The sequence below is a fragment of the Pezoporus occidentalis genome, unplaced genomic scaffold (genome assembly GCF_034315485.1).
Source record: "Pezoporus occidentalis ecotype Australia unplaced genomic scaffold, CSIRO_AGI_Poc_V1 ctg208, whole genome shotgun sequence".
NCBI classification, from domain to species: Eukaryota; Metazoa; Chordata; class Aves; order Psittaciformes; family Psittacidae; genus Pezoporus; species Pezoporus occidentalis.
In genome coordinates this window covers 294886-311521 of record NW_026913943.1, presented here as the reverse complement: position 1 = coordinate 311521, position 16636 = coordinate 294886, and the positions used below count along the sequence as shown (strand labels likewise).

General features: G+C 51.6%; 1 protein-coding gene across 6 annotated transcripts in view; it reads left to right on the top strand.

Annotated features, from left to right (window-relative positions):
• The window catches only part of PEMT (phosphatidylethanolamine N-methyltransferase), a 41032-nt gene that overhangs the window by 7987 nt on the left and 16409 nt on the right, over positions 1 to 16636 (top strand). For 4 of the 6 annotated variants that reach the window (XM_062619004.1, XM_062619006.1, XM_062619005.1 and 1 more), the window contains exons 4-5: positions 459 to 540; positions 15071 to 15186. In XM_062619004.1, coding sequence (XP_062474988.1) covers positions 459 to 540; positions 15071 to 15186 — 198 coding nt within the window. The remainder of the gene's footprint in view (positions 1 to 458; positions 541 to 15070; positions 15187 to 16636) is intronic. The other 2 variants (XM_062619008.1, XM_062619007.1) reach the window with 1 other exon arrangement.

The following is a 16636-nucleotide window of genomic DNA, read 5'->3' as shown; positions in this document are numbered from 1 at the left end:
CCTCAAGGGTTTTGTGGGCTCTGCAGAAAAACAGCCCTCAGCCATCTTCTGGAAGCTGCTTTTAGACCCCATTGCAGAAGCCCCGGCGTAGTGACTATGATTATCTGCTTATAACAGATGCTAGATCAATAGCGGGCCTTCAAGCTACGCTGCAAGGCAATTGACTGCAGAAAGTGCTTCTTTATTGGGGTAAAGCTGGGCTTGCAATGAGGCTTGGATTCGCTCTTACATATCCGGTCTTAAAATGTCACCGCCAGCTCTGATGCCTTTCATCCTTTGTGCAGGGAGAGGACGCGCATTATTCGTAATTGGGCTCTCTACCAGGCAGCAATCTCTGTTTTCATCCCCTACAATGCCTGGGAAAGAGCAAGGATTTGCTTGCTTTCTATTTTTCCTCCTCCCAAACAGCATTTAGTGGCAATTTAATTCCAAGTGACTCCGTAATACTTCTCGCTCAGGCAACGAGGCCTTTGCAGTGATGCTGTAACGCATGTGGTGAGTGGACAGACAGCATCGATTCTCCAGCCGTCTTGTAACAGGGTGAGTCCTGGCTGGGTGTATACCACTGTGCCTGTTTGGCTCCTAAATTTAGCTCTTCCAGCATCTTGGCACCGCTGCGAGCCACGTAACAGGTACCAAAACTGGGTCGCATCCTCCTGCCTGCTGGCTGGAGTGACACAATTAGGAGCGCTATCACCTTGAGGGAGAGCCACATCCTTCGTCCCGCCGCTGCTTCCCTGCAGCTTTCCCAGCCAGGGGTGGTGGTGTTTGCATCTAAATCCTCTTTTAAGAAGCTGTGCGATGTCTTTTTGTGATGTCCTTGCAGGCTGAGCTGCCTGTGGCGGGGGGAAACGTGGAGTTCAGCTTGGCTGAGCTGCTTCATCTGTGTGTCGAGCCAGGCACGGTCTCAGCCTTCAGGGCTGGAAGAGAATGGTGCTGATCCTTTGGGCAGCTGCCTGGCTACTACGCATGTCTCTAAACCAAGGTCAGAAGCTGCCTCTTACCTCACAGTCCCCTATAGATCATGGTCAAGCTGACCCAAAAAGCAGCCTCCTCCTTTTGCTAAGCTTCTGTAGCATGTTTTTCTAGAAACCCAGGGTGTTTGTTGTATAAACTGGACTTTTCTTGTTTGCTGGTTTAAAAATAAAGCGTGGGCTGCTGGCAGCTCTGCTGGAATAAGTCAGGACACGCACAAAAGGCGAAAAAGAATAGATTTAAGCCAAGAGTCTTGTTTTCATATGCATCAGAGGATTAACTATACACCCTAGAAGTTGGGAAGAGGGCATTTCCTCTCTGTCCCACTCCATCCCTGTTGTGCCATGCTGCTGAAGGATGTTAGTGTGGGAAATGGCAAGTCTATGACCACCTACATCCCATGGAACAAGGCAAAAAAAGCGGTGCTGGAGGCAAAATAGGAAGTAGTAGGATTTACCCAGCCTGGGAGGCATGGAAGACGGCAGCTCTTCCTACATAGCCTAAGGCTTTGGCATCATTTGCGTATAGCCCTGGGGCTGGGAGCTGCTGGAACCCGGAGAAGGGAACTCCATCATCTCCCCTGGGACATCCCTATCTGGGGGCTGGATGGGGGCTTCCCAGGTTGTGTGCCTGCCTGCAGATGGGAGCCGGGTGTTTCCCGTCTGTGCCCTGGCGCAGACGTTTAGCAGGAGCCTGTCCGGTTCCCAGAAGGATGGGATCTCCCAAAATAGGCTGCTTTGACGAAGAACTGCAGACAGACGCAGTCTGCTGGGTGCTCTTGGGAGGTTATTTCTGTAAGACCCGCTGCCCGCCTTCCGTCGTGATGCAAATCCATCTCCTGGAGACTCACGCTGGGGAGGGAGGCGTTGGGGTTTCGTGCTGGGGGTGCTGGATGTGGCCGAGGCACACAGAGATGCCATCCCAAAGAAGATCCATCCTCATTTCCTCTGTTTTCTCCCCCCTTAGTGAACTCCAAGGGGACACTTATCTCCAGTTGCTCCCATGGCAGGAGTAAATGGGTAGTAAAGGAGGTTAGTAAATCAGAAAAGCAATCCCCTCCTTCTCTTTTCCACCTATAGTATGTCCCCAGTGAGGCATGGAGCTGGAAATGGCAGGAGCATCCCACATCCCTACTCTCTTGAGTGTGAAACCAGATCCGTCAGCAGCCTCATCACAGCAGTGCATGGTGGACAGTGGTCCCTGGTAGATAATAGGAGCCTTATCTCAGTTAAAGCAAACGAGTGCCTGCCTGCCCTATTCAGCTCCCTTGCATTCCCCTTTCTAATGGCAAAGCTTTAAAACCCCTCTACCCCAAAGCTGAGTTTTGGAAGCTGGTGCTGATGTATTACACTGATGGAGGACATGGTCTGTGGACATCAAGCGTGCCTGGGCAGTAGCTTTGGTCTATCCATTGCAGAGGGATGGGAGCAGCAGTGCTCTGGCTGTTCAGAGTGAGGGGCTTTGATTTTGGAGGCGAAAGGAGGGGTGGGATGAAGCAGCCCTACCCAGCAAGCCTGATTTTCCTTTTCCCTGCCAAGCCATCCAAACCTCCGTGCTGCCTCGCGTGCAGGGAAAGAGCAGCAACTCCCTTAGAAGGTTCCAGAAAAGCTGGAAGCCCGAGGCTTGTACATGTGGCTTCATCCAATCTCCCTGATCTCCCAGCAAATGTTGGGGTCAGGGAGAGGAAGGCCGATGTGATCCCATGTGTCATTGGAATCATGAGCCTCCACAGTACATAACAGTCAGCTGGAATTGGCAATATCATGCTTGGTAGTTTTCCCTTGCAACCCCTTTTTTGTCCCTTCTCTTTCCTCCTCCAGACCAGGGGTGATGCAGCCGTGGGCTTGTCCACAGGTTAGGACACGCAAGCTACTGCCTTGCCTGGCTGAAGGGTGTTCACTCGCTGTCTGTGTGGGTACAGTCACTTTTGGTGTGATCCTTTTTTGTGCTTTTGGGGAAGAAAAAGCAGCTCACAGCCCTGAAGTGGGTGAGATGGAGATGGGTTTGAGCAGTTCTCTCTGCCTTTAGCTGTGGTGGGGAAGCCTGACGGTCAGGGCTCACAGAACGCCTTCGTCACCTCCTTTGTGCAGTGGGAGGTTTGTTCATTATCTGGCTTGTGCTTCGCTTATAAAAGAAGCTGTAATTGTAGCAGCTCCTTGCCATGAAAGCACAAAGGCATTTTCAGGGAAGGAAAATGTACTTGCAGCTTTTATGAGCCTTTACAGTACTCCTTCTGCCTACTTTGCTCGCCTCCTGCCCTTTCTCCAGCATCAGCTCTGTGCCTGCCTGGTGCTCAGCGTGACTGCCTCTGGCTCGAGCCTCTCTTTGGCTATAGAAATGCCCCTTTCAGAATGAAAGACTCGAGCATCCTCCTCCTCAGTATTGTTGGGTGAAGAGCAGAGGAACCCTGCATCCCCTCCGTGCAGACGGATGTTCCTATTCCTGCCTCTTCCTTCAGAGCTGTGTTTTCTGCGGTGAGTCCACCAGCAGATGCTCAAATCTGCAACATTCCAGGAAGGGTTTTGAATTGGGAAGAAAAAACCCCATCTGTCTCTCTCTGTGATACAGTGTGCACTCCTAACAGGACTGGAGCGATACCAAATCCCATCACCTTGGGGCATGCGTAGCTGTGCCTATTAAAAACTGGATGACCTCAGACCAGAGCCAGTATTTTTAACTCCGAAGCATTCCTATTAAGTACCCTTTCCTGTTTATTTTTACCAGGACATTGTTTTAATGACTGCAGAGTTACTCATTTGATTCCCAAGGCTGGGGAGCAGCAATGAATTAGTTTCATTTTCAGACTTGGTCATGCAGTCCTAGTCAAGATGTACTCAGCCAAAGCAAATGCATTGCCCAACTGAGGAACACGACTTTCCTGCCTGTTCCTGTCAAGCTGTGGTCCCTGGTGTGGATGTGCCTGGATCCTGCCCATGGCAGGGGGTTGGAACTAGATGATCTTTAAGGTCCCTGCCAAGCCAAACCATTCGGTGACGCTATGACATGCTCAGCCTCCCACATCCCTCTCTGTGCAGGGCTATGGAGCTAAAGGCTAAGAGGGTTTGAGCACTGAATGCAGGGCACGTATGTGCATCCCAGCGTTCAGCTTTGAGGCTGCAAAAGTGGGAAGGAGCATCCCTGGGGTGCAGATCACTGGGTATAGGGATGATTGATCATTCCCTCAGCTTTTGGGTTTCGTTTCTTGCATTGAACAGATCCTGTGGGACACATGGCTACACCCAGAGGGACCCCAGTGCTAACACTGAGGGGTTGAATGCTTGCGTTTAACCCTTCAGGCTGTCATTACTTGTTGTGCCCCTCGGTTTGAACATCTCATCCCCAAGCAGAGGGGAACAGGGAGCATTACATAAAGATCAAATTGTCCCTCTCTATTGTTGGCCACCAGGACGACAGCAGCATCACAAACCTGAGTGTCCTCAGCGCTGTGGGAACTGTTCCCAGGGAAGGCTTAACACGGAACGTGATATGTAGGAGCAGGTAGAGGACTGGAGGCCCTCCAGCTGGAATCGGTGCTCCACTGGTGCAACCAGTGCCTCTTTTCCACTGAGCTCTCACTATCCTGTGAAGGGGTATTGGATTTCTCTTGCATTTTGCGCTCTCTGAGGTGTATTCGTTTCTTTTCTCCCCCCCACTTTCCCTGTCTCCCTCCCATCACAGCCCCTGGGGGAGCGATGCGCGAGTACACGCTGTCCAGAGGATGGGTGTGTTGGGAGTCCTTATTAACAGTCTTATTCCAGAGAATTAAACCCTGATTTCACAAAAGGGCAGCCGGAGAGCCAGGGATCTGTTCAATGCAGCTGTGGGAGCAGCCAGTGCGAATGGCACGAGAAGTCCTGGTCTGTGACTACCAGTCCTGGCCATTGGGGTATTACAACCAAAAGAGTAATTATTGTGTTGCTTTCCTATTTAAACCAAAAATGACAAAGTAGTGCATGAGGCAACCAGCCACATCTCCTGCTCCGTGCTGCCACTTGAGCCTCCACTTGTTTTGGGGTTTAGATAGAGCTTTAAAACGTTCCTAATCATCTCCCACTTCACCTTTCCACAACCCCGCTGCCAAATGTGCCTCTGCGACACCCGTCATTGTTTCTCCCTGAATTCATTGTCGTGTGTAATTGCGACCTGCTGCAGGACGCTGTCTTGCTCTATTCAAAAGAGAGATGCTAATGAAGAACATTGGGTACCGCGTTACAGGAGAGCAAGGCTCGACTCGCTGGGACGCGTACTTGGCGTCCTGTTATTGCCAGCCTGGGCAGAAATGGTGTTTCTGTCTCTCATCACTCACTGGCTAATGATTGTAATTTTTCCTTGCTGAGAAACTCTGGGTATAATGGACTTCATTAACGGATACATGAGATGCTACCAGCCCTGCATTAGGGGGAGAGAGGAGGAAAACAACCCCTGCATGGAGGCAATTGTGTTATTTGTTTGTAGCAATAGAAGTGATCCAGAATGAGCGTCGGGTTCGGTGGGGTGGCTAATGAGCTGGGCTGAGCTGGAATCCAAGCAGACCTATTAACGAGAGCAGACTGCGACGGTGATGCCTGGGTCTGAAACCCCTCACATCAAACACAGGATCCCAGGCAGCGCTGTGATGGCTTGGCTGCTTCTTCATCTTCTTCCTTGATGTCCAGGTTGGACGAAGCCTTGGGTGCCATGGTTTAGTGTGAGGTGTCCCTGCCTATGGCAGCGGGGTTGGAACAAGATGATCTTAAGGTCCTTTCCGACCCTAACTATTCTATGACTCTATGTGTGGATGTGTGCTGATGTGTTTGCATCTCGCGGGGCTGCTGCTTGCTGATCGCCCCCAGCCTTTCTCCATCCCCTTCTATCCTGCCAGCTCCTTATTCATACATTGGAGCTTCTGATTTAGTCTTTGAGCCAGAAGAACCAAAGTATTTCCATTCCCACAGGTTACATCAGTGCCTAACTTGAAATACTGGGGCATCCAGCCCCAGTTTTCAGTCAAAGGCAGTGGCACAACTGCAGGTCCAGCTGGTTGGGGGCACGGTGCCGTAGCTGGGTGCTCACACTGCTACCTGACCACGTATTGCAACTGAATATGGGTCATCCAGGAGAGCAGAAAAGCGCTTGAATTAGCTGACATCTCCGGTAGAGCTTTATACAGTCTCTCTGCAGTGAATCAGAGGCTGCAAGAAATGTCACAGTCATTAGGCGACCTCAATCTCCTTTTACCTGGAGCCAGTGAAGGCTTGTTTCAGTGCAGTACAAGGTTATTTCTTACATGGGATGTATTTGCTGAAGACTGTCTCTTTCTATTCCAGCTAGAATAACTGGGTTTTAATCAGGCTGACCTTATTTGCTAAGGCGATAGGAATTTGAGCGACAGGTTTGGAGCAACCATTGGAGAGCTTTGAAGAGCAGGGTAGATGCTTTGTGCTGAAGGTAAGGAGCTTCATCCCCACATTTAAAACCAAACCCAAGGCGTTAAGTGTGCAACAAATTCAGAAGGGCTTGACCTCAGCACTGTGGATCCCTTGGGATCCTGGGCTTGATTTGGAAGGAACGCAATGGAGCAGAGGCGTGAAAATAGAAGGGAAGTCATAAAGAAGAGAGACACGTTTGTCTCGTAACGTGGCATTTGTACTGAGCACTTGCTGACAGTGAGGTGCAGCAAAGAGCTTGCCTTTCTAAATCGATGCCAGTTCAAACATCGTCAGTGCTATTGTTGGAAAGGCTTTGTTTGGAAATGGGTCTTTGGGGTGGACGGCCTGTTTCGGTGCAGCAGCTGTGTGTACAGCACTCCAGGCCCCTTCCCCTGCTTTGCTTTTTTTAGTGTTGTATGAGTAGGAGCAACAGGAAGGGGGGAAAATAAAAGAAGCAAACGCAGGACGTGAGGCGGGCAGAACATTCTCCATCACTTGAGAAACGCACACCTTTGCTTCTGGTTGGTTTGGGAAGGCGCCTGCTGCGGGCTGCCTGAGCTGGTCCTTGCTCAGAGAAAGTGCTCTGAGGCTTAGGAGAATGTATGGAAATAGGAGGTTTGTGGTTTTCGGGATGGGAGCTGTGTGCAATGGGAAACTGAGTGTGGGCCAAGTCATCTGCGCATGGAAGATGAACGTAAACCCAGGCAAAATGCTTGGCCATCCTGCGTGCGAGATGCTCATCTGGCAGCGTTTGCCTTCCCTCTGCAAAGCCCCACATACTTGTGTCAGGGCATCTTCTGCCTCTTTCATTTCATTTAATGCATAGATTAATAATGAAATGAAATGGGATAGGAAGCTGGGTGGATCCTGGCTGCTGCCTGTTCCCCAATGCAGCCCTTGGCCATCCCAGCCGCATCCCAGCCATGGAAAGGTCCTTCCCCATCCCATGCTGTGCTCTGGAGGAATCATTAGTTCCCAAATACTTTTTCCATGGTTTTTTTTTGGCTGGAAGAGGCGGTTTGGGCCGTGCAGCCTGATTCCCTGTAGCTCGAGCACATCACCTTTCTTCCCCTTTGCTCTCAGGGCTCCCTATGCCCTCTCTCTGGGTTACTCTTCTGGGTTACTTGTAATCACAGCCCTTCAGACATAAACCATGAGCTCCTTGCCTTGAGGAGAAGCTGTTCAGATTTTGTGTTGGAAATTGCTAGCAAATACAGCCCGGGTTCCGTGTCATCTTTGTTTTTATGGAAGAGGAGAGGATGTGGCTCATGGAACATTGCTGGACCCAGGCTGCCTTGGCCTCCGTTAAGCAGGGGCTTGTTTTCATCGCAAGCAGCTAATGAGATCCCACTTGGACAAATCACATAAGCACTATTAGAGAAATGAAATGTATTATCTAGGTGCTTATCATGAGTGGATTCAAGGTAAAGGCTTGTGTGGAGGTAATGTCAAGGGATGGCTGTGAGGTAAAGTGTACCTAGTCCTTACGAAACCCTTATCTGTTTACCTGCTGGCTTATTCTGTTTCCCCAGCTCCAGGCTGTTAGCTGAGGTGACCTGTGCCATTTCAGTCCAATTACTTTCACTGGGGATGGACGCAGGGAGGTTTCTTTTTGGGGCTGAATTCAGACAGGGGGAAGGCAGGCCAGGGTTCTTTAACAGCCCTCTTTCCACTGTTAAAGACATGGAGTCGCTTTCCTCTTCACCCTGTGTCGAAGTGCTCAGACTGGACCCTGTTGATCCCCTTGTCGGTGGCATTCATTGGGAAGAAGTCGCTAGAAGAGGATTCCAGCTTGTGTTTTGTTCTCTAGCTCACTCTTCTAGGTGATGGGCATAGCAGGCAGTGAGGGGTTGTCACTGCAGCTCCACACCCAGCCCCTGCTTTCCACATGTAGATGGTTCTCTCCTTCAGCCCCTTGGATGTTCACATGGTTTTGCAGCCCTTTGTGCTTTCCAAGCCTCTGGATCCATTGTGGATGCTGTAAACATGTGATTTTCCCCTCTGTGAACCCCTCTCCCACCTGGATGTACATCCCCACTGTTCCAGCTGGCTGTTCCATGCCGCAGTTATCGTTGCGTGGCCAGTCCCCACACTGCCTTTTCTCTCCAAAACCCCACTGCTGTTTCTTTTGGCTGGAATAAGCAACAAACCCCCCATCCAGAACCCATGAAAGGCAGTGGAAAAGTCTTCCTTGAGTCAAATGAGCACCTTCCTTTCCAAACCAGAAGCCCTTGGCAGGCACGGATGAGCTTAGCCGTCCTGCTCGGCTGTGGCTTGCTGACAGCTGTTATTGCCATCATACTAGTGGGGAAATAGGATAAACTAACTGGGGTAGCTTCTTGGAAAGCCCTTTGTGGCTGAGACAGCCCATCCCCATCTCTTGGGATGTGCATCAAGTCTCTGCCCATCAGATCAGGGTGCTTGGAGCCTTCAGGCTCTGGTGGGAGTCCCTGCCCTGCTCTGGCTCCCATTGTCCCCATCAGCATCAATCCATCCCTGGGTGCATCTTTTCTTGTGGCATTAACCATAAGAAAGCCCTTTACAGTCTATGTGGGCAGTCTCTGGCCTGCATTGCCTTACAGCTCATGTGAAACCATTAGGATGGTGCCTGTCTCTTCTAATATCACTTCAGTGTTTTAATTGCATGAACTGAAGGCTGCTGCTCCTGTACTTAGTGGGGGAACTTTGCAGGGCTTTAATCATTTGCTAAAAGCTTTCGGGCTCCATTACCATCTCTTGGCTCTCTGTAATTGAGTGCCTGCAAGTTGAGAAGCTTTCAGAGAAGTAACTCAGGTCTTTAGATTGGGTAATCCAGAGCTGCTACAGCTTTTCCCAGTGCAGGCAGGAAGCCATTAGACAAAGTGGAGCCTATTGGGGTGCTGGCAGGAGGGACAGAGAGCCATCTCCCAACCATCCCTGGAGCTGGTGCCCATCAGCTGCACCCTCCAGATGGGTTCTGTGCCCAGAAGGTTGAGGGTGAGCAGCAAGGGACCCTGAGCAGCGCTGAGACAGGCAGGGATGGGTGGGATGAAGGCTTTGGAGAGGCTGGGTGTTAGCTCGGATGGGCAGAGGTGGGGACAATTCTCCTGACCTGCCAAAGAAACAAGCACATGGGATTAAGGCTGCTGGATAATCAGCTGGCACTGATGGTGTGACACAGCTGAGAACTGATGGTGCATAGCATATAAGAGATGATGGGTGAGGGATGCACAATGAACCGGCCTGGTAAAGGCTGGAAAGGGAAGACATCCATTGTCTGCCTCCTGTGGGGAGTCACGGTGGATGCACGTATACCAGTCAGCATCACCGCGCGTGCAGGTGAGTCACCACAGCCCATTGCACCGCTGCCTGTCTGCCAAGCCCTGCCCATGGGCTAAACCTTAAGGGTTTAGGGCAGCTTCCCAAGGCCATGCACCCCTCCGGGGCTCAGCAGCAGCACAGGGAAGGCAGTCGTGGTGACGGGCACTTGGTATCGCCACCGCCGCTGCTGCCGCACCAGGAACATGACTGCAGGGAGGTGATGGCTAATTGCTGCAGCGAGTCAAGGACTGTTTAAGCAGCTAATTAATTCCTCCTAATCAGCCCTTGATCTGTTGAAAACTGCATGGCATTATCTCCTCTGCTGCAACACCTTGATAATTCCTGTCTGAACGGCCTTTGCAGAGAACATATTTAAATAAACTCAATAGAGATTTCAGACAGATAGCAACTATAATTACCAGCTTGTACAAATTAAACCGTGGTTTGTTCTGTTCTTCTTCTCCTGCCTTCACTGCCCAGAGCTCCTGCTAATCATGTTCTTGCTGCCGGTGGCACGCCAGTCCCCCAGGGTGATTGCTGCACATGCCTTCGGAAAGCTTGTGCTGGTGCCCGGTGCTGGGATGGTGTTTGGGATGAGGCTGCACGTGGAAACATGCCAGCACTTGTGCCAGGGCCTCAGTGCTGGTAAGCTCCTGTGCACCCCTTGGGGTTGCTGTGCATGATGCTCCCTGGGTCCGGCCCTGCAGTTTCACCTCCATCTCTCCTGAGGTTTGCAATCTCTTAGCAAAGCAGGGGGGTTCTCACTTAGGAGCAGCACAAGCACTTGGATATTTCCCTTCAGTGGCCACAGGAGCCCGGGCTGGAGCTTTCAGCCTGCCCGGTGCTGTCGGTGCTTCCCTACCGTAAACCATCTGCATTAAGTGCAAGGGAGCATCGTTGGGAAGGATAAGGTCAGGCCACCCTCATTTCCTCCCTGGTCTCATGGGACAGCCAGAAAGGCTGGTTCCTCTGGAATCCAGCAAAGGTCAGCCAGCCCCACTGCTCCCAGGCAGGCAGCGGAGTGCATTGACAATGCAGCCTGCTCTGCTGTGTTTAATGTGTTGGCTCTGCTCCCCTGTTTGCTCCTGGCAGCACCACAGGCAGTTTGGCAGCTCAGGTGTATCTCTTTCCTCACCGTCCTTATGCTTTAATGAGGGATTCCAGGGAGTCAGAAAGGAAAATGGAACAGCTCAGTCCCCATAAGTGTAGTAAGGGTAACGTCAGGTTTCCTGCCCTTTCATCGGGTTAGGAGCTAGCAGGGGCACATCTCCCCTTATGGGAGATGCTCACATGGAGCCACCAAAGCTCTGAGTCAGGGTTCTCCTGTCCCAGCACCCACAGGAGGATGTACCCGTGGCCAGGAGAGGCCAGACTGGAGCAGGAAGTTAAAAGGTTTACCCAGGTTGGTTTTGTCTGAAGGGTTTTTCTGAGTTAGGGCTGAAGCATCCAGGGCTCATCCTATGCATGTGCATCCTCTTGGGATGTGCCCCATCCCGTATCCCACACTGGGATAGTTTTTCCTCTGGACTTTTAATGGCATTTCTGATTTTTGGGTCCCTCAGCAGGCTGCTTCCCAGACCCCGTGTGATGGGGCAAACCCCTTCATGCTGGCATATACAGTGAGACAGGAATGGTGAAGGTAACACCTCCTATTCAGTCATCATTTCTTCAGCCCAGGATTGGGAACTGAACGTAAGTGGGCTGAGCATCTCCTCTGTGCTACTGCCTGGAGAGCTGGGAAGCAGCCATTCACCTCAACCCTCCCTCAGTTTCCCTTGGCTTGAAGGAAGCTGCTGATCCATCCCAGCCTCCCAGGCATGCCACAGGGATAAACAGCACCCGCATGGTCTTCAGCTACAATGGTGACGGGGCAATGTGAGGACGTGGACCAGCTGATGAGCATCGAGATGCAAAACATCCCTCAGACCCGAGCCTTGGGGCTATGTGGTTGCATTCCCCATCTCTGGGGTGAGTCAGATATAGAAGTGGAGTGATGTGAAACAGCACAAAGTCTCTGTTTCAGAGCTGGGGTTGAGCAAATGAAAACGCAGCGTGTTCCAAAGGCAGCTTCCCTGGATGGCAGACAAAAAGAATGAATTTCCTTGAAGCAAACACTAAATATTAATGAGAGGCGATGGTCTGGCGTGCACACAGAGCTGTAAAGAGCAATTCCCATTGATCAGCTGCAGAGACAGGTTTGTGGGGTGAAATTGCTTATTTGTGGCCCTTCTCGAGGTGCTTTGGGAAGGTTTTCCTGCCCCAAATAGAGCAAACTCAGAGCGCTTCCATTCTGCATCAGAGCAGGCACTGGGAACGCGTGCTGGTGCTTCTGTTGCTGCTTACACGTTTGCCTGAGCAGTTGGGGAGATGGATCCAGAAATCAGCCCTGGATTTATGTCAGGAAGGAGGCGATTCCTTGGGAATAGCAGGCCCCAGCAAGCACTGACCCAGCCTGCCAAAGGCAGAACATGGGGCCCAGGAGCACTCCCTGGCTTTGCAGCCATATCCTCCCATTGATTTATTCCAGTAACGAGCACTGGGGGGGATGTTAAGAACACTGCTTGCAGCCCTCACCGAGTATCCTAAAGTGAAAGCAGAGGGCTGGGAGCTTTGGAAAAGGAGCCTTGATGTTTTTCTATTGCTCTGACCCTTGGGTAAGTGAGGGAAGTTTGTATTAACTCCGTTTCCAGACTTAGAGACCGGAAGGAAAGCAAGAATACTCCCTTCTCTCCATCAGCAGGACATGCAGCTGTGGTGGGGGGCTCTTTCTGCCTGATGCTGTGCTCACCCACAGGCAGCACGGTGCTGGCCTTGGCTGGGAGGCACACTGGGAATGGCCACAGCCTTTCCTGGGAGACTGCCAGTCTCAGCCCTGCATTTTGCATCCAGCATCATAGAACCATTGACAGCCTGGTTTGGGTTGGAAGGGACCTTAAAGCTCATCCAGTTCCAACCCCTGCCACAGGCAGGGACACCTTCCACTAGAGCAGCTTGCTCCAAGCCCCTGTGTCCAACCTGGCCTTGAACACTGCCAGGGATGGGGCAGCCACAGCTTCTCTGGGCACCCTGTGCCAGCGCCTCAGCACCCTCACACTTCCGAAGATCTCATCTCAATCTATCCTGCAGTCAATAACAACACATTCCATGAAACCATGAAGGCAGCTGCGGAGCTGTGGGGGGAACAGGAGCTAATATTAGCTAGAAATGACTGAAATTAGAACAGAGCCAGAACTAATTAGTTGTTGGAGGAACAGAACCAGACCCGGAACAAGTTAATTGCTATTGAAGTACCACCGGGGGGGCCTGGTGGGTGCCACTGCTTCCAGCCCCACACAGGCTCCTGCTCTGCTTTGCTCGGGATGGCTCCCACATGGGCTCAGGAAGGAGCCTGGAGTCCCATCTGAAGGCTTTGGCAGTTAAATACAAGTCGGATCTCGGTCCCAGGCGGGGAGTTGGCAGCAGCAGGAGGCAGCATTAGCTGGGATGCGCTGGGAGTGATCCCGACGCATCCCTTTGTCCCACCGCTGCCCAGATGTGCCTTTCTAAAGGCGAGGGTAATTATGAGGCTCTGATCCCGGCAGCATTCCCTTCTCTTTCAGCTTCAGCTCCGAGCTGCTTTGTGAAGCTCTCCACACAAGCCAGGAGCTGCCATTCACCCCTCAGGATCATATCCAAGGAATTAGGGACTCGGTAGGGATAACTGGCGCGCGGCTGCGGTTTTCTCTCTGTGCCTCAAGTCACCGGTATGGTCACTTCTCTTTTACTTCCCAAAGGTGGTAACTCACCTTTATATTTCCTTCCCCCCCCCCCCAGCACTCAAACAGCAGCTCCTGTTTTAGCAGCAGCGTGACGCACGGCGCTTTAAATTCAATTTAGAATACAAACTATTTATACCAGCCAGGAAAAGGCAGCGGAGCAGCTCTCCCTGTCATGAGTGGATTTGTAATTTCAGAGCAATCATTGCATAACTAATTGAATCAGCTCTCAGCATGTGAAATCAGTGCCCTGCTTATCGGAGGTTCGCATCGTTCTCCCCTCCTTGAAGCCAGCAGTTCCCCCTCCACCAGCAGCACTTTGTGCTTCTCCATCAGCCTAGGAAGGAAGCAGGACCTGCAAAACTGCCTTTCTCTGCTCCAACAGAGCCAATAGATGAGCACATGCATTCAGAGCACATCAATAGCTGGGTTGCAAGTGCCTCCCCCAGTGCTGCCTGGTCTCCATGTGGTGGAGTGAAGTGCATTTAAAGCTAATGAAGTGCCTGCCGTGTCTGAGAAGCAAATTGGTGGTGAGATGTTCTGCTGACTCCCACCTCCCTCTTCATTGCCCAAGTGCGCTCTGCTTGGCTTCAACTTAGGGGCTGATGCAAACCCTAGGCTTGGTGCCTGAAAATGGAGCCTAAAAGAGGTCATAAATGCAGTGACAGCTTTCTGAGAGATGCAGGAGAGGAGCTGTAAGGATTGCCATCAGCTTGGGAGTGAGGGTCCTGGATCTGATGACTTGGGTGGATCCAGCCCTATAGATTTTGGGAGCAGCTCCAACCACCTACATGCAGCAGCCTCCCAGAAGGAGAGCAAGGTGCTTTGGGCAGGGACCCATCAGCACAACACAGAGCTCACAATTGCAGCCAAAGCATGCTGTGAAGGATGCTAATGCCTCCCTGGAGATGCTGCCTGCACACATGTGAGTCCCGGGCTGTCACTGATGTGCTTTATGGGTTGTAATGAGACAGGCATGTGGGGATGTGTGGGGAGTGCAGATGGGTCCTTAACAGCTGCAATTGCTGAGTGCTAACAAAGGGCAGCTGGTTCAGCCTGAACAAATGGAAGCAGCTCTCAGGCAAAGCTGGTATATCTTGTCTGGAGAGAGCTTGCAAGCTTCTTTGGATGTGCATGGGTTGTTCCTGGCAGGTATGATCCCTAAGGCTGGATGGAGGAGAGGACAGAGCCCAGAAGGTGAGAGCTGAGTGTTCCTGTCATCAATCCCCTACTTAGGGATCTGTTTTCCTTCCAGGAGAGCAATGCTAGGCTCTACAGCAGGGGCTTTGATGGCCTGGGGACAGTCTTAGCTTGTTGGATATGTGTTTTCCAAGCTCTGTGGTCCCCAAAACTGATGGTAGTGTGGTTTGGGGATTATTCTATGAGCCTGTGCCTTAGTGCTGCTGGCTAGCCTGGTGTGCAAGGGCATATGCGATGCAAGCAGGGGCTGGCATGGGTAGGGGAAGGAGCTTTCATTGCCAGGCTTGGTTTAAGCTATGTCCCATCAGTGGCCTATGCTTGCTTCCTGCACAAAGCCCCATAGATGGTGTTTCCCACTCCATATGGGGTCAAGGCTTTGGGATGTGCCCGTGTCCTTCCATCCACCCTCTTTGTTTTCTGTTGTCTCTCCAGGTAGCCAGATGGGAGCACAACACACGAGCGCTCAGCCGAGTCTTTGGCTCTCCACACGCTGCCTGCTACTGCCTGGGTGCTGTTATCCTGCTGCTTAACTGTGTGCGGAGCCATTGGTAAGGAGCTAACCCTGCATGCAAAGCAATGCCCCTCCAGGGCTCGGGAGGGATGAGGGATGTTTGCTCTGCAGTGCTGGGATGCAGCCCCAGTGCTACATGGTTGGATGCCTTCAGCCAGCAGCAGATCTATCCCAGGCTTTGTAACAAAGAGGAGGGATGCTCTCGTGAGACCTCACTTGGAGCATTGTGTGCAGTTTTGGGGTTCTCAACATAAAAAGGACATGGAACTGGTGGAACAAGTCCAGAGGAGGCCACAAGGATGATCAGGGGCTGGAGCACCTCCTGTATGGAGACAGGCTGAGAGAGTTGGGGCTGTTCAGCCTGGAGAAGAGAAGCTGCGTGGAGACCTCAGAGCAGCCTGCCAGTGTCTGAAGGGGGGCTATAGGGATGCTGGAGAGGGACTCTTCATTAGGGACTGTAGTGACAGGACAAGGGGTAACGGGTTAAAACAGGGGAAGTTTAGATTGGATATAAGAAGGAAATTCGTTACTGTGAGGGTGGTGAGGCACTGGAATGGGTTGCCCAGGGAAGTTGTGAATGCTCCATCCCTGTTGGTGTTCAAGGCCAGGTTGGACGAAGCCTTGGGTGCCATGGTTTAGTGTGAGGTGTCCCTGCCCATGGCAGGGGGATTGGAACTGGATGATGTTAAGGTCCTTTCCAACCCTAACTATTCTATGATTCTATGGTGTGGCAGTGGCCAAACCCATCCGTGTCGACAGCTATTGAGTGCTGCAGTTTCCTTGCTTTGCTCTCTGGGGTGGTTTCTCCAGCCAAGGTGAGAGCAGGGCTGTTTGTACAGCATGGATCAGCCAGAGCAGCAGAAACTCTTCATTTTCTCCTAAACCAAATTAAACCTGTTTATAAGAAGCTGCAATTTCCTGTGTAGAAGAGCAGGATTATGTGTGCACTTAGCAAGCCCTGTCTCCAAACTCTTATCTGTGATCTCTTTAAATACTACCTAAGCAAGATACACCAGGGGAATAGGTCCTTTGACATCCTGAGTGCAGCAGAGAGGTTTCACTGCGGAAGCTTTCCTCAGTGCCAGCAATTTATCTGCGACCCGGTAGGCTTTATCCTCAGTGCTGTTAGGAGAGGCAGGCTCTCTCCCTGAATTCCCAGATCCAATTATGCCAGGGTCAGAGCTCATGGGTTGTTTAGTGCTTTGGGTGATTTCCCAGGCGCTCTGCTCTCAGGTTGGAATTTGCACGTGTATTTAAGAGCTTTGGCTTCCTGGAAGTGACACCAAGACCTGCGTTTGCCCCAGCCACAGCTTATAGCAGAGCCTGTAGGAAGGCTTGCGGTGAATAGGGCTGTGATTGAAGGCAGGCAATGCAGAGGGCATGTGTGTGTGGTGCTGGTGTCTGAGGGACACAGCAGGCTTGGGTTTCGCTAGGGAATGTCTCGGCAGTCTCTTGCATGTATTACACAGTCGCTTGTTGTTTGGGAA